At 44.7% G+C, this 22926-nt stretch overlaps 1 protein-coding gene across 2 annotated transcripts in view; it reads left to right on the top strand.

Moving 5' to 3' along the window:
- The window catches only part of TMEM181 (transmembrane protein 181), a 155226-nt gene that overhangs the window by 79360 nt on the left and 52940 nt on the right, over positions 1–22926 (top strand). For both annotated transcript variants that reach the window (XM_068231847.1, XM_068231848.1), the window contains exons 8-9: positions 9311–9410; positions 16080–16210. In XM_068231847.1, coding sequence (XP_068087948.1) covers positions 9311–9410; positions 16080–16210 — 231 coding nt within the window. The remainder of the gene's footprint in view (positions 1–9310; positions 9411–16079; positions 16211–22926) is intronic.

Raw genomic sequence — 22926 nt, 5'->3', positions numbered from 1 at the left:
CTGTCAAAAATATTAGTTTTTTAACAAAGTTTTGCTGCTAAACTGCTTTTAGATCTTTGTTTCGGATGTACTGAAATATAATTATAAGCACTTTGTACGTTTCAAAGGCTTTTATTGACTATTACCTGAGATTTATGCAGAGTCAGTATTTGCAGTGTTGGCCCTACTTTTTCAGGACCCATGTAATTCGACTGGGCATGCTCACAATCCACTTCTGGGCTAAATCCTGACTGATGGCTACCCATTCTTTTATAATCACTTCTTTGTGTTTCTCAGAATTAGTTGGTTTTTGTTTGTCCACTCGCCTCTTGAGGAATGACCACAAGTTATCCATGGGTTTAAGATCTTGGGAGTTTCCAGGCCATGGACCCAAAATTTCAATGTTTTGGTCCCTAAGCCACTTAGTTATCTCTTTTGCCTTATGACACAGTGCTCCATCGTGCAGGAAAATGCATTGTTCTTCTCCAAACTGTTGTTGGATTGTTGGAAGAAGTTGTTGTTAGAGGGTGTTTTGGTACCATTCTTTATTAATGGCTGTGTTTTTTCGCAAAATTGTGAGTGAGCCCACTCTCTTGGATGAGAAGCAATCCCACACATGAATGGTCTCAGGATGCTTTACTGTTGGCATGACACAGGACTGATGGTAGCGCTCACCTTTTCTTATCCTGAAAAGCCTTTTTCCAGATGCCCCAAACAATCGAAAAGGGGCTTCATCAGAGAATAGGACTTTACCCCAGTCCTCAGCAGTCCATTCACCATACTTTCTGCAAAAGATCAATCTGTCCCTGATGTTTTTTTGGGAGAGAAGTGGCTTCTTCTTGACACCAGGCCATCTTCCAAAAGTCTTTGCCTCACTGTGCATGCAGATGCGCTCACACCTTCCTGCTGCCATTCCTGAGAAACCTCTGCACTGGTTGCACTCCGATCCCGCAGGTGAATCCTCTTTAGTAGACGACCCTGGTGCTTGCTGGACTTTCTTGGACGCCCTGAAGCCTTCTTACCATGAATTGAACCTCTTTCCTTGAAGTTCTTGACGATCCTAAAAATTGTTGATTTAGGTGCAATCTTAATAGCTACAATATCCTTGCCTGTGAAGCCATTTTTGTGCAACGCAATGATGGCTGCATGTGTTTTTTTGCTGGTCACCATGGTTAACAATGGAAGATCAATGATTTCAAGCATCACCCTCCTTTTAACATGTCAAGTCTGCCATTCTAACCCAATCAGCCTAATGATCTCCAGCCTTGTGCTCGTCAACATTCTCACCTGAGTTAACAAGACAATTACTGAAATGATCTCAGAAGGTCCTTTAATGACAGCAATGAAATACAGTGGAAAGGTTTTTTTTGGGGGGATTCAGTTAATTTTTATTGCACAGGACTATGCAATTCATCTGATGATTACTCTTCATAACATTCTGGAGTATATGCAAATTGCTACTATAAAAGCAATGTTATTAGTAAATGCTTCTGCACCGATGGTTAGAGAGGTGCAGTGATCCACCTTGGAGTAACAAGTGATATTGCAGAGACTCCACACGATCTGCACCATCAATGGTCCATCTTTATTCAAATCCACTTAAAACATGATAAAAAGTGTTGTGGGTAAGTACAAGCTGACGCACAGGCGTTTCGGACTGCTTAGTCCTTTCTCAAACCATCACAGACCCACAGTAACACATGCTAAAAACACAGTGATATAGGCCACAAACGGACCACATAGAGAACTACATCATTATCATAAATGCATATGTGTAAGATGTTATCCACCAATCAGAGAATGACTGAGATCGGACAACAAAAAAGTGCCCTAGAAGCTCCCTCAAAGATGTGGAAATGCGGTGTACACATAACCTCCGATCAATATAGACACTCACCATTCTTGCCCCAGTAATAAACTAGGAAACACACAAAAAAAGGCTCACCGTGTCCCAAGAGGAGTGTATCCAATCAAAATCCACAAAGCGTGAAACTGGCCAGTCAGCGCACAGTCCATGCGCCACCCATATCCACCATATACCGCCGGCCAATCTCAGCCCAGAGCATAAATAATGCTACTATGGGATGACCGCTGACAGCGTCCGCACCGAAGACTGTATTAAGGTGGAGACACATCATCGCGTCATCTCCCAGTCTCTACTGCGCCAGTTGTTAAAAGCGCACAATGTAATGGTGGGGGCGTACACTATCGCCCTCCACCAATTAGAGAGGAGCTGACGACGTCCGCCGCTGTGCAGGCTAAGAATAGCCAATGATAAGATGGAGGGGGCGTATCCCATAAGGACAACCAATCGCTAAAGCGCCGACAACGTCCGCATATGCTGTAGTCTAAGCTACATAGTAGGGGCGGCTCTCCGATCAGTGTCTTCCACCAATCAGGGCCCCGCCTCAGATATACCTAAAAGGACAACGTGCGTTAAAAAAAATATAAACAAAGGGGCGGGTATAAACAATATACCCACCAACATAAGCAGCGCCGACAGCGTCCGCCTTCCTTCCAAAGACCAGCGGCTGATGGAAAAAGATTGTCACATCCAAAATAGAAGAAACTATATAAATAAATAAATATAGCGGCTGGGACGGCACAGGAAGACGCGCTATATAATAGCCAACATAATACCACATCTCAGTAAACCGTCCCTGGTGGCAGAATAAAAAATTACATATCTCTATACCTCAAATCAGATTAAACAAGTCATAGTCCTTATTAAGACCTTGCGGTACCAAAGTGTCAAGTTTTTTGATCCAATAATTCTATCTAATAGCCAATATTTTGTGGCGATCTCCCCCCCCTCTGTGGATTGGGTATTCCCTCAATCACCTGGACCCTAACTTGCGATAAACGGTGGCCTTTCATACAAAAATGCTCTGAAACAGATAATTCCTAATGTTGGATTGTGTGAGGACCTGTAGGTAACCACGTAGTTCGGGGTAAGCCGCGCAGGAGGTTTTCTCAGGCCCTGCTGGGCCGATTTGCTTAATTTTTTTTTTTTTTGCTGAACGCAGCCAGCACTTTGCTAGCTGCGTCAGCACACCGATCGCCGCCGGCCCGCTCTCGATCGCAGCTATCCGCTCCGCCGCGCCCCCCCCCCCCCCCAGACCCCGTGCGCTGCCTGGCCAATCAGTGCCAGGCAGCGCTGAGGGGTGGATCGGGACTCCCAAAGACGTCACGACGTCGCTGACGTCATCCCGCCCCGTCGCGGGGAAGCCCTCCAGGAAATCCCGTTCTTTGAACGGGATTTCCTGATCAGAGAGCGGGCGGGGGTATGCTGCTACATGATTTAAAAAAAAAAAAAAAAAACCTGCTGCGCTGCCTCCTGGCGGAAAACATTAGACCGCCAGGAGGGTTAAAGAAAATCTGTAACGAAAAAAACTCCCCTAGAGGGTACTCACCTCGGGTGGGGGAAGCCTCCGGATCCTATTGAGGCTTCACCCGTCATCCTCGGTCCCACGGTGGTGGCGAAAATCCTCCCGGAGCGGCGGGGATGTAAATATTTACCTTTTGGCTCCAGCGCAGGCGCAGTATCCGCTCCTTCCCACGGAGATAGGCGGAAATAGCCGATCTCCGTCGGGCCGCTCTACTGCGCAGGCGCAAGTCTCCTGCGCAGTAGAGCGGAGCTGACGGAGATTGGCTATTTCCGCCTATCTCTGTCAGAAGAGCCGCAACAGTGCCCCCGCTGGAGCCTGGAAAGGTAAATATTGAACAGGCTATTGGGCCAGAGGAGGACGGGGTAAGCCTCATTAGGATCCGGAAGCTTCCCTCTCCTGAGGTGAGTACCCCCCAGGGGACGTTTTTCTTGTTACAGTGTCGCTTTAAGCCCCCTCCACAGTAGCCTGGTGTGCCCCCCAGTGCAAGTCATCCCCTCTCCCCGTAGCCAGATGTGCCCCAAAGATGATACAGCTGTGTCTTAAAGGAATACTATCAATGTATGCATTTATTTTTAAATGCTGTATGTTGTAGCACACATTAGGACAAGTACTAGGATCAATTTGATTCCTCACACAGCTGTTCCTCTCAGCTGTAAGGCCCCGTTCACACTGCACGCGTTTCCAGACGCATTTTGGAAACGCGTGCGGGAGGCCGACATGCATGACATCAGACAGTGCATAGAGTGCACTGTAAGATGTGCACACTGCATGCGTTCCGGACCTGTGCGGTCCGGGAATGCATGCTGCACGCATTTTTTGCAAAAACACGTGGCTGTCCCATTCACTTTTCAGTGAATGGCCATCCGCGTTTGTGATGTGAACGAGGCCTAAAATCCTCTGTCAGTTTTGGATACAAAATGTATCTAAATACTGGCTCCCAGAGGGCTAGACCATGTCTCTGCACAGGGGAGTTGCTATCAACTCCTCAGTTTATAGTTACATAGTTACATAGTTATTTTGGCTGAAAAAAGACATACGTCCATCGAGTTCAACCAGTACAAAGTACAACTCCAGCCCGTCCCCCACATACCCCTGTTGATCCAGAGGAAGGCGAAAAAAACCCCACCAGGCATGGTCCAATTAGCCCCAAATGGGAAAAATTCCTTCCTGACTCCAGATGGCAATCAGATAAAATCCCTGGATCAACATCATTAGGCATAACCTAGTAATTGTAGCCATGGATGTCTTTCAACGCAAGGAAAGCATCTAAGCCCCCTTTAAATGCAGGTATAGAGTTTGCCATAACGACTTCCTGTGGCAATGCATTCCACATCTTAACCACTCTTACTGTAAAGAACCTTTTCCTAAATAAATGGCTAAAACGTTTTTCCTCCATGCGCAGCTCATGTCCTCTAGTCCTTTGAGAAGGCCTAGGGACAAAAAGCTTATCCGCCAAGCTATTATATTGCCCTCTAATGTATTTATACATGTTAATTAGATCTCCTCTAAGGCGTCTTTTCTCTAGACTAAATAAACCCAGTTTATCTAACCTTTCTTGGTAAGCGAGACCTTCCATCCCACGTATCAATTTTGCCTTGCTGAAAGAATCTTGTTGATATGATGGTAAAGCTGGCCATACACTAGGCCGATTCCCGCCAGATCGACAGCAGATTTGATCACTGGGATCGAATCTGCTGTCACATCGTTCCCGCTACACGCCGAATTTCGATCCATTTCGTCCTATCCCGTCGATCGCTCCGTGCGGAAAAGTAGCATCGATCGCCCGCGGTTAGGGAGTGCGTCGCTAGCGGCGTTCGAGTGCCCGACGACCGACGCAATAGAGCCCGCATACATTACCTGTTCCGGCCGGCGCGACTGCCCCCAGTCACCGCTGCTCCGTCTCCGCTGCGGTCTGGTCTCCGGGTCCGGCATGCTTCACTTCCTCCTGCCCGGCAGGAAGTTTAAACAGTAGAGGGCGCTCTACTGTTTAAACTTCCTGCCGGGCAGGAAGAAGTAAAGCATGCCGGACCTGGAGACCAGACAAGAGCGGAGACGGAGCAGCGGTGACCGGGGGCAGTCGCGCCGGCGGAGCAGTTAATTGATGCGCGGGGGCGGGGGGGGATGAGCGGCGGCAGCACCACCGCCACAACAGATTGTGAACGGTTTCAGGCTGAAATCGGTTTACAATCTGTTTGCAGTAAAGGTAGCCATATGATCCCTCTCTGATCAGATTCGATCAGAAAGGGATCTATCTGTTGGTCGAATCTGATGGCAAATCGACCAGTGTATGGCTACCTTAAGGGGTTAAAGATTTCTAGCAATGTGTGTGTTTATTATCTTTGCTTCTCCTGACTGATAAAGATACTAATAATGCTAATTGTAAACAGTGGTCTGCCCCTCTCAGCAGCTTGTAAAGTGGATGCAGCCTGGAGTGAATCACCACAAGCAGGCAGCCAGGCAACCAGTCTGAGTGTAAACACAGACTAGTGTTATAGCTAGTTATATTCCAGCAATATTACAGCTCATTTAGTTACCTGTTACCACCTCAGATCAGCCTATTTCTCCTCATGTCTCCTGCATGCTGTTAGTGACACAGTGAAATATATTTGTGAGCTGTGTGAGAAATGAATTTTTAAGCAGAAATAGAGGGAGAGAGACCTGGGTGAATAAATAAAGTGCCCCTAGCACTAGTGGTAATGTGTACACTAATATAGAGTATTAAAAAAAAAAAGTTGTTTCAATCGATAGTATTCCTTTAACCTCCTGAGCGGTATGGACGAGCCCAGCTTGTCCATTACTGCCGGAGGGTGCCGCTCAGGCCCTGCTGGGCCGATTTTCACCAAATAAAAAGCAGCACACGCAGCCGGCACTTTGCCAGCCGCATGTGCTACCTGATCGCCGCCGCTCTGCGGCGATCCGCCGCGAGCAGCGGCGATGCGCCGCGAGCAGTGGCGATCCGCCGTGAGCAGCGGCGAAAGAGGGTCCCCCCAGCCGCCCGAGCCCTGCGCAGCCGGACCAATCAGTTCCGGCCAGCACGAAGGGCTGGATCGGAGGCGGCTGATGTCAGGACGTCGGCTGACGTCCATGACGTCACTCCGCTCGTCGCCATGGCGACGAGTAAAGCAAAACGAGGGCCGCTCATCGCGGCCCTTCTTGTTACTTCTGATCGCCGGAGGCGATCAGAAATATGCGGCAGGAGCGCCCTCTAGTGGGCTTTCATGCAGCCGACTTTCAGTTGGCTGCATGAAATAGATTTTTTTTTTTTTTATAGAAAAAAAAACCCTCCCGCAGCCGCCCTGGCGATCTTAATAGAACGCCAGGATGGTTAAGACACCATAGATATGAGAGACAGCGATTGCCACACAGGAAGAATCCCCGATCATTGCACCACTGACACGTTGCTTGCACACTCCGATTCACAAGTCAGGGGACATGGTGTTGAGCCGTGCACTCTGCACACCATGTTGCAGGGGATGGTAGGCAGGGAGCCAGCTGGCAAGAACAGGATCACTAGTGCACAATCCTTAAGCTCCTCTGCAAGTAACAAAACCTACTCCACCCTCCGTTCTGCTCCACTGACCCTTATATAAGTCCAGGGGGTAACTTTTCAGCACAATTTCCATGCTGGAAAATTAGGCTTATATGTGAGTATATATAGTATATGTGTTGCAATCCCACACACTCTGTGTATTTCCTGTCCACTCAGGAGTAGGATAGCCGGGCTGGAAAGTGCTATCCATGTGAGATAACAGGGGAGGCAGCCAGTGTATGTTTTCCCCGTTAAGCTTCAAATTAGAAGGAATCTTAGTGGGGACTGCACAGCTGTAGGAACAGCCTGGGGTATTCCAATCTAGTGCCATGGCCGACCATCCTCATAGTTTGCTAGAGGCCGGCCCGCCCACCACCAGAGAGGAAGTGTGTACTATTCTCCTGTCCTTGGTCAAGAAACCACAGAGATCACAGGTCTTATTTTGAATGTAAAATGTATCTGCTTTAATTGCTGTGCAAAGTTCCACATGGAGAATATCAATCCAGTTACAAATGTTATGCAGAGCAATCATTGCTGGAATGCCTAAATTTAAAGGGTGCCTCCTTGCATCTTTCGATCAACCTGGGCTCACATACCTTTCTGAGATTTACCCTTTTCCCTTCGGGAAAGGTAAGGTATTTCCAATTTACTGCTCTGTCTGGCTATTCTCTTTGATTACTGCCGAAGTTCTTGCAGTGAGACGTAATGGTGGTTGACATTGTTGAGGACTTTATTTTCCTGTGTTATGAAACATTCTCCATGATAACCTGGGTTTTTTGGGGCTCTTAACTGACCCTAACAGAGTGCGGATACTATAACCCTGTGCTTTTAAAAAAAAAAAAAAAATTCTTCTTGAGGAAATTAACATTTTCAGTGGTTGAGTGAGGTCAACTTCATGTATCTCATTTTGAACGGATAATAATGCTGACATTTATGTGGTGCTTTTCTCCTGTCAGACTCAAAGTACTTGGGAGTTTCAGCTGCTAGGGGTGTGCTTGGTGGGCCACCCTGTAGTATTTGGAAGGCTTCAGGCAGGATTCAAACCCTTATCTCCAATGTCAAAAATCTCTGCTAGTTTGGAGGGTTCCCTACTCCTCTTCAGATAATTTTATTAAATTGGTGCATAAAACCTTCTTGATATTTGAAAAGACATCTATAGCATTTTCCACCTAAGAAAATAACACCATGTAGGTGCTGCATCATGTAGGTGGGAGCACACAGATGAAATTCTAGTTCACAGTACATTGTCTAGCAGCAAATGCCAGTAGTCCTCAAATGGCAAGGTAATAGGAAGAGTCTGGAAAGCCCTTCATTCATTCGTCGAAGACGAGGTTACTATTTACAGCAACCTTTTTATAGTCGCTGATCTGAGTCATCGGGAGGGAACACAGAGCCGTTGTGCTTTGGAATGAAATGTTGAGAATTGTATTTTAGGTCAGACTGTGTTGTCCTTCAAAGCCATTCACGCAAAAGTACATTACAGGTAGGGTTACCCCTGCAGGTCAACTCTCCATCAAGATGGTCTTTGTAAATTCCCACAGATCTACAACAGATAGGAGTCTTCAATGATTGCTTTGCAACAAAGGGCAGTTCCAAATGAAAACTCCTCTGTTCCCTTATTGCCTACATGTATTCCTCAGTGGTGCGATTTTCTGAGGATCTTTCACAAAATCATTCAGGACAGATCCGGGGTAATAATGAGAGTACCTTTCAGGCCCCAAAGACTGTGCCTGGCTATGCTGAATAATCTATTAGTTCTGATATGCCTGACCTGCCTGTACAGGGTGCACCATTTTCACTTGAATTTAAGGTTCAAGGTTCCTGCACCTTTCCACTTGGATCATTGTTATTTTGCCTCTCACCAATACAAGAAACCTGCCATTACAATTATAGACTGGCCAATTCTTTATCAGAGGGCAAATTAGTAAAATCAGCACAGGGTCAAATACTTCTCTCCCTCGCTGTATAGTTGGTGTGATAAATGCACTGCCATTATTTTAGATTTCTTTCAAACTTTTTTTTTTTTTTTTTACAATTATCTGTGTGCAATAAAGAAAAAAAACCTGCAGAGATTGGATCTTTGAAATTAGTCCCTTCCCCTATCTCCTATAGCTTTTCCTCATTATACAGCGAGATTAGACAACCTTTGTCTTCAAACTTAGTATATTAAATTATTTACTGTTTTTGTTTGTTGAAGAAAGAATCTGGGCAACGTTATTGAGGTGTTCTGGAAAAGGATTAATACTTTGGGCTTTAGGGATCAAAGGTGCCAGAGTGAGATTTTTGAGTGAATTTGAAAGGAGTGGCATTTAGTTGAAACCGTATAACTTTTTTTTCCCCAAGTCACTTGAAATGTTATGTATGAATGTATTATTTTTGATTACATCAGTCTAGTCACTTCTTTTGTTTACAGTGCCTGTTTGCGCATTCCCTACGGAAATTCTCAATGAGGGACTGGGGCATAGAACAGAAGTGGATGTCAGTCCTTTTGCCTCTGCTTCTACTTTATAATGGTATGACCGCTTTCTTTTCTTTATAATGACAATAATGGGGATCTCTCGCTTTTGTAGTCTTAAAGAGTATATCATTTTTAAACAATTAAGCGTAAAAGTGCACAAGACAAATTTTAATAGTAATAAGGTTGAGAAGCATATAAAAAAAGTGCAGAAGTCAATTGGAGGGCAACAAACTTGCTTCACAGCCCAGATATGCTTCCTAGTACAATACAGCTTGCTTCCTCTCCAGGGATAACAGGATAGGAGGCACCCAAGCATATAGGCTCTCTGTATATATTACCCATCATCTATATAAAAAATTGCAAATGTAGAAAAAGGAAAAACACCAATTTGTTAAAGGGAAGGTCCAAGCAAAAAAAAAAATGAGTTTCACTTACCTGGGGCTTCTACCAGCCCCATGCAGCCATCCTGTGCCCTCATAGTCACTCACTGCTGCTCCAGTTCCCCGCTGGCAGCTTTCTGACCTCGGAGGTCAGGGCCGAATTGCGTACATTTTTACACATTCCTGCTAGTGCAGGAACCTTAACACATACATTTTTACGCGTTAGTGGTGCAACGCGTAAATTTTTGTTCCTGCACTAGCTGGAATGCGTAAAAATGTATGCAATGTGGCCCTGACCTCCGAGGTCGGCAAGCTGCCAGCGGGGGACTGGAGCAGCAGTGAGTGACTACGAGGGCACAGGATGGCTACATGGGGCTGGTAGAAGCCCCAGGTAAGTGAAACTCTTTTTTTTTTTTTTTTGCTTGGACCTTCCCTTTAAAGGAGTTTCAATTTGAGCACAATTGATATACTACACCATAAGAAGCTCCTGGTTTGTTTATGTGCTTCTTCTTGTGCCACTGCTTTGTTGTCTTGGCCATGTGTCAATGCCCTTGCTTATGGAAGGAAATGCTTGTCCAAGATTTGATGATGGGGTGAAGGTGTCCTGTCCTCTTAGCAGAAATACACCCCCACAGCATAATGTGTCCACCTCCATGTTGTCTATATCAGTAGGTTGCACTCCAAAAATAGGATATTAGATGGGGAAATATAAAAACAAATGATTGCCCAAGCTAAAAATCAAACCCCACCCAAGGGGGGGGGGGGGGGCAGGGCTGTGGAACTGAGGGAGGTGCCCCAAATAATTTATAAAATGATTTAAAACAGTTTAAAAGGCAAAAAAAGAAACATACCCCAAGACAAGGACTAATATAATAAACAAATCAATTTTATTTTATTAAGAAAAATGTTTGTTATATTAGTCCTTATCTTGGGTTGTTTTTTTCTTGCCTTCTAAACTGATTGTAATCAGCACCTTCCTCCCAGTGTCACTAAGCTGAGAGGGATGTTTGAAAGTGTCATTGAACCATGAGGGAGGAAGGAAAGTGAAGGTTTGGAAAGTGGGCAGAGTTAGCATACAGTGGGGGCAAGGTGTCCATAAGCAGAGATGGAGATTGTGGGATTGAACGCTTTAATCATGTTCTGCTCCTGCATAAGCCAAGCAGCATGTCTGTACACGGAGGATAAACTTTTACACTAAACAATCAGGAGAATTTTAAAATGTGTGCATAAGTGGGAACTGTGGTCCAGGGTAGTGGGACATTTTACTATTTTGTGGGAACTGGGCTGATGGGAATAGGTGGTGTACATGCGTATTTGCTGAGGCAGAGAATCTCTCTGTGAAGTGGGCATTGGGAATTGTAGGAGATTATATCATTTTAGTGGGCACTAAGATGGTAAAAAGTATTTTTTACAGCTTGGAGTGAGCAGGTTGGTATAATAATGCATGCAAACATTAAGCTGTAGAATTGTCAGTGTACTTGGATAATACATAGATGTATATTGTGTACAGGGGAGTTGGCATATATGTTTCACTGCAGGCCAATAAGTATGGTGCCATATTTTAGGCCAGTATTAGGACTTTGTTCTGTAAAGTTACTGTGGTCTACTGGGGGTATAGGTGTTGGACACAGCATGTGCAGAGGTTGCAGTTGCACACTTGGGTAGAAGGTAGAAAGGGCCTCTTCCCTCTGAATGTGTGACGTATATATGTGTAGCCTAATGTGTAAACATCAATATTCAGCAGAGAGACTTCTAGCTGTATACCAACCAAGAAATATCTATCCAATTGACAAATTCACAATAATTCTACTGAAGTCTGTTGGAATCTTCAGAAAGACAAAGAGAGGCTCGAGAGGACGTGGGAAAAGACATTCTTCACCGCAGAACCAAAATAACGCTGTGACAAAATCTACAGAGTACACCAAGCCAACAACCCTAATAGCTCCAGCACAATCCAGCAGAGATGACAGCCACACATCTGGAGACTGTTCTGTCTTGGAGTCCTCAATCTCAGACCTCAGCTCCCAGGGTAGCCCCATCAAGGCTGTCCTCTGTAATGTCAGATCGATAACAAAACAGCAATCATACATGATCTAATAGTCTTCTGATCTGGCCTGCCTGACTGAAACCTGGCTTTCTGAACCAGTTGGCCCCACCCTGGAGGCTGCCGTGCCAACAAACTATTCCGTGATATACTGCAACAGGAAAGAACGCAGGGGAGGAGGGGTTGCACTTTGCTTTAGATCAGCTTTGAAAATCAGACCACTTACTGTAGGTCCTACCAACTCGTTTGAATGCTTGGTGGTGCAACTTTCAGCTGAGAAAAACATTAACATATTGCTGATCTACCGCCCACCAGAAAAACACTCAGACTTCCTTAAGGAACTTGTAGACCTCCTATGCAACCTAACACTGGAACACCCCAGATGGATTGTTCTTGGAGATTTCAATACATGGGTGGATGACTCCTCTTCAAAACTTGGAATAGAGCTACCTCGTGCCTTACATGAACTGGGCTTCCTACAATCAATCAGCTCTGCTACTCACAGGAAAGGCCACACTCTGGACCTTATATTCCATACTGGGCTGTCAACAGCCAATGTGGAAATTAATCCTGTTGCCTGGTCAGACCATCACACTATCCACTTCTCCCTCTCAATACCAGCTGTCAAACACCAGGTCAAGAATCAAATAAAATATCGCCGATTAAAAGGGCTAACACCTCAACATATCCGAGATAACCTTAGCTTTAATGAATTGACTGACTCCAGCTTGGACCCTGATACTCTGGTGTTTAAATACAACAAATGTGTGTCCTCCACCTTTGAGACCATTGCTCCTCTGCGCACCAAATATCTTACTCCACACCATCATGCACAGTGGTTTGATAACGCTATAAAAGAGCTGAAAAGACAAGGCCGAAAACTTGAGAGACTGTGGCGCAAATCTCAGTCCCCAGAAGACAAACATGCCTTAATCCTCCACTTGAAGAGCTACCAAAAGGTAATCACGGGAAAAAATCATCCTTTCTATCACAAGAGATTGCAAATGCAGTTAACAAACCAGCCCAACTGTTCCGCACAGTGGAAAAACTCTGCAACCCGGCATGTCAAAAACTTAACATCGAGTCTTCAAAGGACCTCTGTGACCAATTTGCCCATTTCTTCACAGACAAAGTCTCCGCTATAAGGTCCGCCATCCAACTTACAGCATCTGAGCCTAATATAGCGCCGAAGACCATTAGCAGAGACAATGTAACACCTTGGTCAAACTTCAAAGAAATTGATGAAGAAGTCACATCAAGCATCCTCCTTCACGTCCGCCTAACTACCTGTGACCTAGATCCTGGCCCAACACAGTTCATGTTGAACTGCCCTGACCTGTTCGTACCGGTATTCCTAAAAATTAACTGTTCCTTAAAATCAGGGATATTTCCTGCTTTACTGAAGGAAGCAATCATCAGGCCTCTCCTCAAAAAACCCTCCCTGGACCCAGACGCAATGACCAGCTACAGACCTGTCTCTAACCTCCCCTTTCTGGGCAAGCTAATTGAAAAAGCTGTTTACCTCCAGCTAGAAGCCAAAATCCTACAAAACAACAGTTATGACCCATTCCAGTCTGGCTTCAGGAAACACCACAGCACTGAAACTGCCCTCATCCAAATATGCAACCACCTGCTCATGGCAAGAGACAGAGGAGAGTGCTCCATCCTCATACTGCTAGACCTTTCTGCGGCCTTTGATACAGTTGACCATGACATCTTGATAAACAGGCTACAGGAATACTGCGGCATTGATGGCATAGTTCTTCAGTGGTTCCAATCCTTCTTGAGTGGCAGAACCCACAAAGTGTCTATGGGGCCCTTCCTGTCCACCCCTGTATCACTTAAGTATGGGGTGCCCCAGGGCTCAATCCTCTCTCCCCTGCTTTTCACGATTTACATGTTACCGCTGGGAAAACTAATCCAAAAACATGGCCTGACATACCACTGCTATGCAGACGACACCCAACTATATCTTTCCTTCAAGCCTGGTGTGACAGACCCAACTCTAACTATAAACGCCTGCTTACGTGAACTACAGCAATGGATGAATGACAACTGGCTGAAACTAAATGCAGACAAAACTGAAGTCCTTCTGATAGGAGGGCAGAGCATGATAACAAAACAACTTAACTTGCAGTCTTCACCACTGGGAATAGGAGGCACGGATCTGCGCAGCTCTGATCATGTACGTAGCCTGGGAGTTCTAATTGATTGGGATTTAAACTTCAGAACTCCAATCTCTGCTGTGGTGAAATCATCCTATTTTCACCTGAAGAACATTGCAAAAATCAAGCACCTCATTCCCCCAGAAGATCTGCCAACCTTAGTCCACGCCTTCATCACATCCCGACTGGACTACTGCAATGCTCTCTACACTGGCCTTCCAAAAATGGACTTGTACCGACTACAGCTGATACAGAATACTGCTGCCAGACTGCTAACCAACCAACCCCGTCACTGCCACATAACGCCAGTCCTGCACTCCCTTCACTGGCTACCTATAGAATGGAGGGTCCTATTCAAGATCGGCCTACTGACATTTAAATCCCTGAATAATTTAGGCCCTGGATACATGAAAGATATGTTGCAGCTGCGTAGCAATCCCCGCATTCTCAGATCAACAGGTTCTAATAATCTAGTCATACCCAGAGTCCACTTGGAAACTTTTGGTCCCAGAGCCTTCTGTCATGCTGCCCCTACGTTTTGGAACTCCTTACCTCAACAGATCAGGACAGCTCCATCCCTGGACATGTTTAAATCCAGACTGAAAACCCACCTGTTTAGTTTGGCATTTGCAGAAATATAACTTTTGTTGTGTGAATACTTCATCCTACTAATTACTGAATCTGAGAGAGCCTAAGCGCTTTGAGTCCTATGGGAGAAAAGCGCTATATAAATGTTATTGTATTGTATTGTATTGTATATATGTAACCACTCCTGGGCCCAGATTATTAAGATAAAATACAATATAAATAGACTTCACCATTTAGAAACTCCTAATTTGGGTTGCCTTACATTGGGCAGCCACCGTAAAGGTTACATGGGTTCTCCTGTTCAGACAGTCCACGTATAAATCAAAATCTCTAGCTATCGTTGCAGTCACTCTCAAGATAAAAAGGGACACAAAGAAAGGAGATGAGGTGAGCTGATCACCCCTCAGTAATGTTGTATATCACACACCATTTGGATTACATGTGCTAGGTTCACAATCAGAAAATAAATAAAATGAAAATAGGTTTCTTTGTAAATAATGTCTACATAAATATGCTGATGCGTATGTACGGCAGTAATTTAAATCTACGCGCCATTTTGATACCTGCCAGGGCGTAGATTTCACTTCACCGCCACCGCGAATTTTTGCTGCTCCCAACGATCTTGTTGCTCTTTGCCCACCACAGCTTACTCGCCCTGCCGTCTATAACCGCAGAGCCCTGTGAGTCAGTCAGAAGCCGATTTCGTTGGGTCCTGACCCTGGTGATAAATGTAAGCAACTCCCATTGGCTTACATTAATCATACGTTCAGGAGCCAATAAAAGAGGCTCCTGACCGTCTCTCAGAGCTCTGCCGTCATAAGAGATGGCAGAGTGGGTGGCCTGAGGATCCTGGTGTGTGGTGGGTATGTGCTGCGATTCAACGGTATCCGGCGGTTTCTTGTACCAGCGGTCTCTGGTCCTTAAGGGGGCAGAGACCGCTGGTACTTGAATAGTTAAACATGGTATAGTTCAATTATTTGGACAGTTACTTTTATTTATGGCCAGAATAACCACGATTGGGCAGTATGTGATACTGGAAAATCAACAGACACTACAGTATAGAGCAGGTAAGGATGTTTCTGAGATGTTGTAACAGCCCAGAATTTAGGAAGGCTCAAAAAGTGTAACTACCAGTATTTACATATGCAGTCAATTTTTTCTCCTTAGTTTTCTCCTAGGAGATAATTTTTCATCTTCTGTTTAACTTTTCACCACTTTGCAATTACAAAGTAGATAATCAAGTACATATAATATAGCAATTATTGTATTTTCTGGTTTGTAAATGGTTTCAAGAGGCAATTTATTGCTCAAGTGTGGAAATATCTAGGAGAAAAAGTGAATTGCATATGGGTCATAGTGTTATTTTTCTGTGCACCTCTACCAAAAGCCATGTAGTTTAAAACCTTTTATAAGTAGCCATGCCTTTGATTTTTTTCCTCACTCATTGTTGATTGTTTTGTGAGCACAGGTCTTGAATTTCAGCTTGACTGCAAGCATGACCAAGAGCTTATTTTTGATCACACAATGTTTCACCTGTTCTCTTACAGATCCATTCTTCCCTCTCACATTCCTGGTGAATAGCTGGTTTCCTGGCATGCTGGATGACCTGTTTCAGTCACTCTTCCTTTGTGCACTTTTGCTCTTCTGGCTCTGTGTATATCATGGCATTCGGGTGCAGGTACGCAGTATATACATTTGGCAAGTCAAAAGTTCATTGCGTTTTTCCAGCAGATTACAGACTTTAATGAGTGAATGTCTAAGGCGCAGTAATGACGATATAAAGATGTTGTTTTAGGTTGCCATCTGTGTTTATTGTTAAAGTTAACCTTAGGTGAAAATAAACTTCTGAGATAACAATTGTATTTATCCTCCTACTCCTAAAAAGGTCCTTTTAGAAATCCCATGGTTTTATTTTTAAAGAGGCTCTGAAGTCTTGTAAAAATCATGTTTTTAATTAAAAAAATGTGTTTAACATCTTTGCCCTACCTAAACCGCCGCATTCCCGCCGCTGTACAACTAAATCCCCCCAAACTCCCCGGGGGGCAATCCGGGCAGCGCTTCCATGAGAGGCAGAGCTATGAGCCGCAGCTCTGCCTCTCAGCGCGTCTGTTACCCCGGATCGCCGCCTCTCCCCCGCCCCTCTCGAGCATCCTTCACTGAGAGGGGCGGGGGAGAGGCGGAGATCCGCTGCTGATAGACAGGCATGGAGGCAGAGCTGCGGCTCATAGCTCTGCCTCTAACAGCAGCAAAATCCACGACCAAGAAAGTCGTGGATTTTATGGGGGAGTTGGGGGGGGGGGATTATTTAGATAGATTTCAGAGTCGGGGATGCAGTGGTTTAGGTAGGGCAAAGATGTTAAACACCTTTTTTATTAAAAACATGATTTTTAGGAGACTTCAGTGTCTTTTTAAACATTTACAAAATAGATTGAATGTTTCGTCTATTAAGTGTCCCAGAGTTAAAATACACGAGACGATCTATTGAATTTTTTTCTATCTCTTCCTGCTCTCAGAAGTTGTAATTTTGCCAGGAAAATTTTAATGGCTATAATGTGCTTATCAGTGAGATTTACTATATTCCTGACAAGGTAGTGACAAGACAGAAGCTGTCACTTCTGTGCCTCGGGTACACTTTACAGAGAACCTGAGATGAAACAAAAAAAAATTCATACATACTTGGGGCTTCCTCCAGCCCCCTTTGGCCTGATTGCTCCCCCAGGCCCTGTGTCCTCTTCCGCCTCCTGGATCCTCCATTATTGCTCCCGGTAACTTTGAGATTCGGGGCTTACTGCACCTGTGCTGACTAGCCAAAGTTACCGGAAGCCATAACAGAAGACCCAGGATGCAGAAGAGGATGGCGAGTGAGTGATCAGGCCGAGCGGGCTGGGGGAAGTCCCAGGCAGGTATGAATATTTTTTTTTTTTTTTTTTGCGGTATCATCTCTGGTGCACTTTAAAGGACAGCTGTCGTAAAAATCTTAAAATTTTAAATTTAAACATATACAAATAAGAAGTATATTTCTTCCGGAGTAAAATGAGCCATATATTACTTTTCTTCTATGTTGCTGTCACTTACAGTAAGTAGTAGAAATCTGACATTGCTGATATTATGTATATGTGAAAAGAAACACCTGCTCTTCCCTGTAGCTTGTATTAAAAAACCAGGAGTAGCTAGATACATTGCCAGAAGCCAGCAGCCAACATGATCCTCTACTGTATTAGAGTCAATAAGGAAATCTGATTTTTCTCTTAAGTGGTGGTCCCTTGGCTAGTCATCAGCAGTGGATATGTACTGGACTGGTAAATGACAGCTTCAACCACTTTTATCAAAGTGCTATTTCACTCTTGCTATTTCATTTTTTGTTTTTTTAAAAACCTGGGTTTTTTGTCCACTTGGCGGTACGCCAAATGAAAAAGATTTAAAAAAAAACAAAAAACGAAATAGCAAAAGTGAAATGCGGAGACTGCCACAGGCACAGCTCAACTTTCCTCTTGGAAAACAGAGATTGGATGTGTCAGTTTTCTGATTAGAAAAGCTGATGCTCTTCCAGAGTTGCAATAGAGTCTACTGTGTGCAGCGAATTAGATATGCAGGAAGAAGCGTGTAATGGATTGATCTGTTTTGGGGTGTTTTTTTTGTTTGTTTTTTGTTTTCTTTTTTATTCAAAGCAGTTAAAAAAAATTCAGTTATGAAACCGCATTCAATAGGCTGCAAGCTTCATTGTAAAGATAAATTCAATAACCTTAAATTGCAAAATGATTTTGCTACCGTTGATACATCATGGCAGTTTTCTATTTCATCTTTATTAAGAGAGTTGAACTTTCACTTTAAAGTGACTCTAGGGTAGACAGAGGGCATTTTTATTAATTATCTGCCAGATTATATAATTTACCACATATAATCCTATAATTTACCATTCTTGCATGTGACAATTGAGGGTAATGTGTACTGAAGATATGTCACATTTCACTGATACATTTGAATGTTTTCTTGTGCAGAAAACATACTTTATTTCTCAACAAATGATTGGCTGAAATGAACACAACAAAGCTTTATTACACATTTGCTACAGTAAAGCACCTGCATCGTTTGTAAATTCTATGATAAGGCAGATCCCTCTTAACCACTTGCCGACCAAGTGGTTTCCTATTGATCTGTGCTGGGTGGGCTCTTCAGCCCCCAGCACAGATCGTATTACAGGCAGGGTGATCAGACTTCCCCCCCCCCCCCCCTTTTTTCCCCACTAGGGGGATGTCCTGCTGGGGGGGGTCTGATCGCCACCGCTCTGCTGTGCCTTGCGGGGGGGGGGCTCCTCAAAGCCCCCCTCCGCAGCACTATTGAAAAGGTGTAATATAAGCGCAACAGATAAATATTCAACAATTAGATCAAGTCCACACACTCTACTTGCTTCCACAGCACTATTGCCCCCTCCCTCTCCTTCCCTCCCTCTCCCTGGCTTTGTGGGCGGTACAGGACGGCGATACGTCCTGTATCGCCTCTGATAGGCTTCAGCGGCTGGGGATCGCCGATCTCCTTTACGGCGCTGCTGCAGCTGCAGCGCCGTGCAGTGTAAACACCGGGGATTTATTCCCCGCGTGTTTACATTTCGCCTGCGAGCCGCGATTGGCGGCTCGCAGGCAGTTCACGGAGACACCCTCCGTGAACTGACATGGAACGGTTTCCATGGAAACCCGCAGACAACCAGCGTTAGTTGGTCGTCAAGAGGTTAAATCAAATCTCCCAGTGTGTGGCCAGTACAAGGCCATGCCTGTTTTCACATATCTCCATATTGTCATCCAGAACATCAGTTAAGCGTACACTCGCTTGATTGATGTTGCTCGACAGGGATCTGGACCCGATCCCTTTGCCGACACCACTAGGCCGACGCTGTACAGAAACGCAATCAGCCTGCAGGCTGAAGATGTATTCTGTTGCAGTGCGGGAAGGCGGAGGGCTGACAGAGCGGTGCAGACATGACATCAGGCGTGGAATGAACAGCGAGAGCACCTCTATCGGTCACCGCTCATTTGAGTTGATCTACCTGGTAGATTGCTTGCTGGTCGAGGGCTTCTGTACACACTTTTTTTCAACGGACTTTTAAGTGGTATGAAACTCAGCATTTCCTCGTTGTTCTAAAAAAAATGTACAGCATAAAATCTACTCCCACAAAAAATTTGTAGCAGAACAGCATTCAACAGTTAAACATAGCACTTTTTTTTCTTTTTCTTGTGGAAAGCATCTGGCCCCATCCGAAGAGGTGATAACCTTATCTTTTGATTACATTCCTTTGTCAGATACATTAGGAAACAGAGCTTTACTGAGCTTAGAATCAGAAAGAGCGGAGACGTAATCACTAGATAGATTTTTAATATATAAATACAGCAGTTATGCAATAAAATGCAATTGTAGCTTTCAACGCAAATAAACTGTACTTTGGGAATTTATTTGTAAACAAAAAAATTACTTGCGCACAAAAGCCAATATGATACTGTATGGGTAATTGGGAAAAAACATTTTTATTCAATGTTATGTCAGTGTTATCCCACTTTAATCTAGAGTGTGTATGGGGCCTGAAGATATCTTACATGCTTCTCTAAGATAAAGACTATAGTTTGCTTCTAAAGCACAGAAAGGATCAAGTCTTCTTTGGAACTCTTAAACTTTTCCAGACCAACCTAGTGGAAATTTACCTCCTGCTAGTAGCTGTGTTTCTGTTATCTTCGGTGGTATCTTCAGACGCTGTTGACCTTTCCACTGAAGGAAGAGGCGTTACCCAGAAGTGGATCTAAGCGACCATGGGTCTTTGCCCACACCCCCTTGAGGGGAGTGCAGGATTTCGCTGCCTAGTGCCCAGCCAGGTCACAACTGAGATAACCTCAGCAAGTGGTCAGGAGAACAGCGACGCTAATATGTGAGATGAACAGACGTAGTCAGACAGTAGCCAGAGGTCCGGGGCAGGAGAGGGCAGCGTAGTCGGGTCACAGGCCAGAGGTCAGGGCAGGCGGCGATCAGGCAAAACTAAGTACAATCCAAGAGTCGGGGCAGGCGGCAATCCGGAGAGGTCGGGGTCACAAGCCAAGGGTCAAATCCAGGAGTCAATTCAGCAAACTGATAAACAAAGTTTCCACGGGGCTTACGCCAAGCTGTCAGAATGAGCAGCACTGGAGTAATGGCCAGTGCTGCCTTTATACAGGATTTTGGCGCCGAAATTAACGCCATGCGCACAGGCGTGCGCAAATGTACGCGCGCGCAAAACCTTGCGCAACAGCCTGTGCGCATGCGCACACCGCGCAATGCCGCATGCCGCCAACCATGAAGTCCAAACACAATAGCCAAGGACCCCCTGTACGTGCGCACCCCGGAAAGGACACGAGACCGACCCCGGGACCTGAGATGATGAGTGTGACAGTTTCTTTGCTGCACCCGCTTGCTCTGCTGTCACAGTGACAGCAGAGCTTCTGCATCTTGACACCGTGATTACTGTGAGCCAATCACAGTGCACAATTGGGAAAGGATGGCTTTGGTCCTTAAAGGAAACCTGAGTCCAGGCGAGTAAATTAATTGATACTTACCTTGGGCTTCCTCCAGTCCCCTTCAAGCTGTGGGAGCTCCCTCACCATCTCTCCAGGCCACTCAGTTCGACCGTTCCAGGTACAGTACTGCACAGCCACAGAACCGGGAGCGCAACAGGGGTGGGCACGGGGCTGGCACGCAAATGTGCGACTGAACTAAGTTACCGGCCCGCCTAGCAGGTAAACCAAGCGGCCCAGGAAGACGGCAAGGGAGCACCCACAGCCTGAAGGGGGCTGGAGGGAAGCAATAAGGTAAGTATCAATTATTTTACTTGCTTTGTGGCAGGTGCACTTTAAGTGGCCAGAACCATCCAGTACCGAAAGGGTTAAACAATCGCTGACATTCTTTATCTTTGGTCAAGAAACCCACTCATTTCCTTTCTCAGGTTTACTCCTCACTGAGAGAGAGCACCTACAGTGGTTTGCTCGCCTATATGAGATGCTGGAAATCTCTTATGTTGGGTACACATCATGAGATTTTCTGGTCGATTTACTGTCAGCTCGATTATTTCCAACATGTCGATTTGCTTTCCGATCAATTTCCGAGCATTTTCCGATCGATCACCTATTAAAGTGCACGGAAATCGATAGAAAATGCTCGGAAATCGATCGGAAAGCAAATCTGACATGTTGGAAATAATCGATCTGACAGTAAATCGGCCAGAAAATCTGTGTACCCAGCATTATGCCTAGATTTCGCCATACAATTTTCTGTTCGATTTTCTGTTAGATTTTTTTTTTCTGTAGAGACTGGTCATTTTCTCTGGTGCATTGTCTTCTGGTTATCTCCTGCTGAGTAGAACAATGCCTACGGTAATTGCTAGGCAGATAGATGGTTAATTTCCGACATGTTGGAAATTATCTATCTGGCAGGTAAATCTTACAGAAAATCTAACAGAAAATTGTATGGTGTGTTCCTAGCATTAAACAGAACATTTTCCCCTGAGGATTGGACCAAGATATTCTCCTCCTACTCCTATTCTCCTCTTAAAGCAATAGCCTACAGGAGAGGAATTTCAAGATTCAGGCTCTCTGGTATAGATGCCCCTCCTCCCTCCACCATATATATGCTGACATCTCAGGATTAATGTTGGAGATGTCATAAGGAAATTGGCATTCTCTTCCACATTTGGTGGCGATGTCCGTTAGTTCGTACCTTTTTGGTAATGCATTTTCCAGGTGTACCCAGCTATGACTTTACTGTTGACCATTAAATCTCCAGAGCTGTCCCTTATATACTTCCTGGTCCAGATCTAAAAAGAATATTCTCATACATTGCCTTACTAGAGCCAGATCTGTGATATCCAGATCTTGGAAAATATCTTTCCTCCCCTTTCAGAGTGTGGGTGGAGGTAATGAATGAATTAACGAGGATGGAGGAACTGGCTGTAGAAAATACTAGACTAATATATTTCCCTGTTGTCCTTTTGGTAAGCATTTAGAGACTCCTCAGTCTTCTGGGATATTCTATAATGTAGTTGCATAGATTTTATAAGTTTGTGTGTGTGTGTGTGTGTGTGTGTGTGTTTAAGCAAAATACAACATGGGGAGCACCATTCACTATAATCAATATGCCACTATATATATATATATATATATATATATATACAAACGAGGGGTGGGTCTGTACTGTACGGAACGGTCAAAAATTCAGATAGCATACCAAAACCACAAAGCAATGACCTCAGAGAAACCGCAGCAGAACAGCATATATCAGAAAACAATATACCATCCTTTATTGAAATTACAAACATTAAAAAACATTAAAACTTGGTGGGGGGATGTATAAACCCACAATATCGGAGAACCAGAGGAAATACAA

The sequence above is a fragment of the Hyperolius riggenbachi genome, chromosome 4 (genome assembly GCF_040937935.1).
Source record: "Hyperolius riggenbachi isolate aHypRig1 chromosome 4, aHypRig1.pri, whole genome shotgun sequence".
NCBI lineage: Eukaryota > Metazoa > Chordata > Amphibia > Anura > Hyperoliidae > Hyperolius > Hyperolius riggenbachi.
The sequence above is the reverse complement of the archived record's forward strand: the minus strand, read 5'-3'. Positions and strand labels throughout refer to the sequence as shown.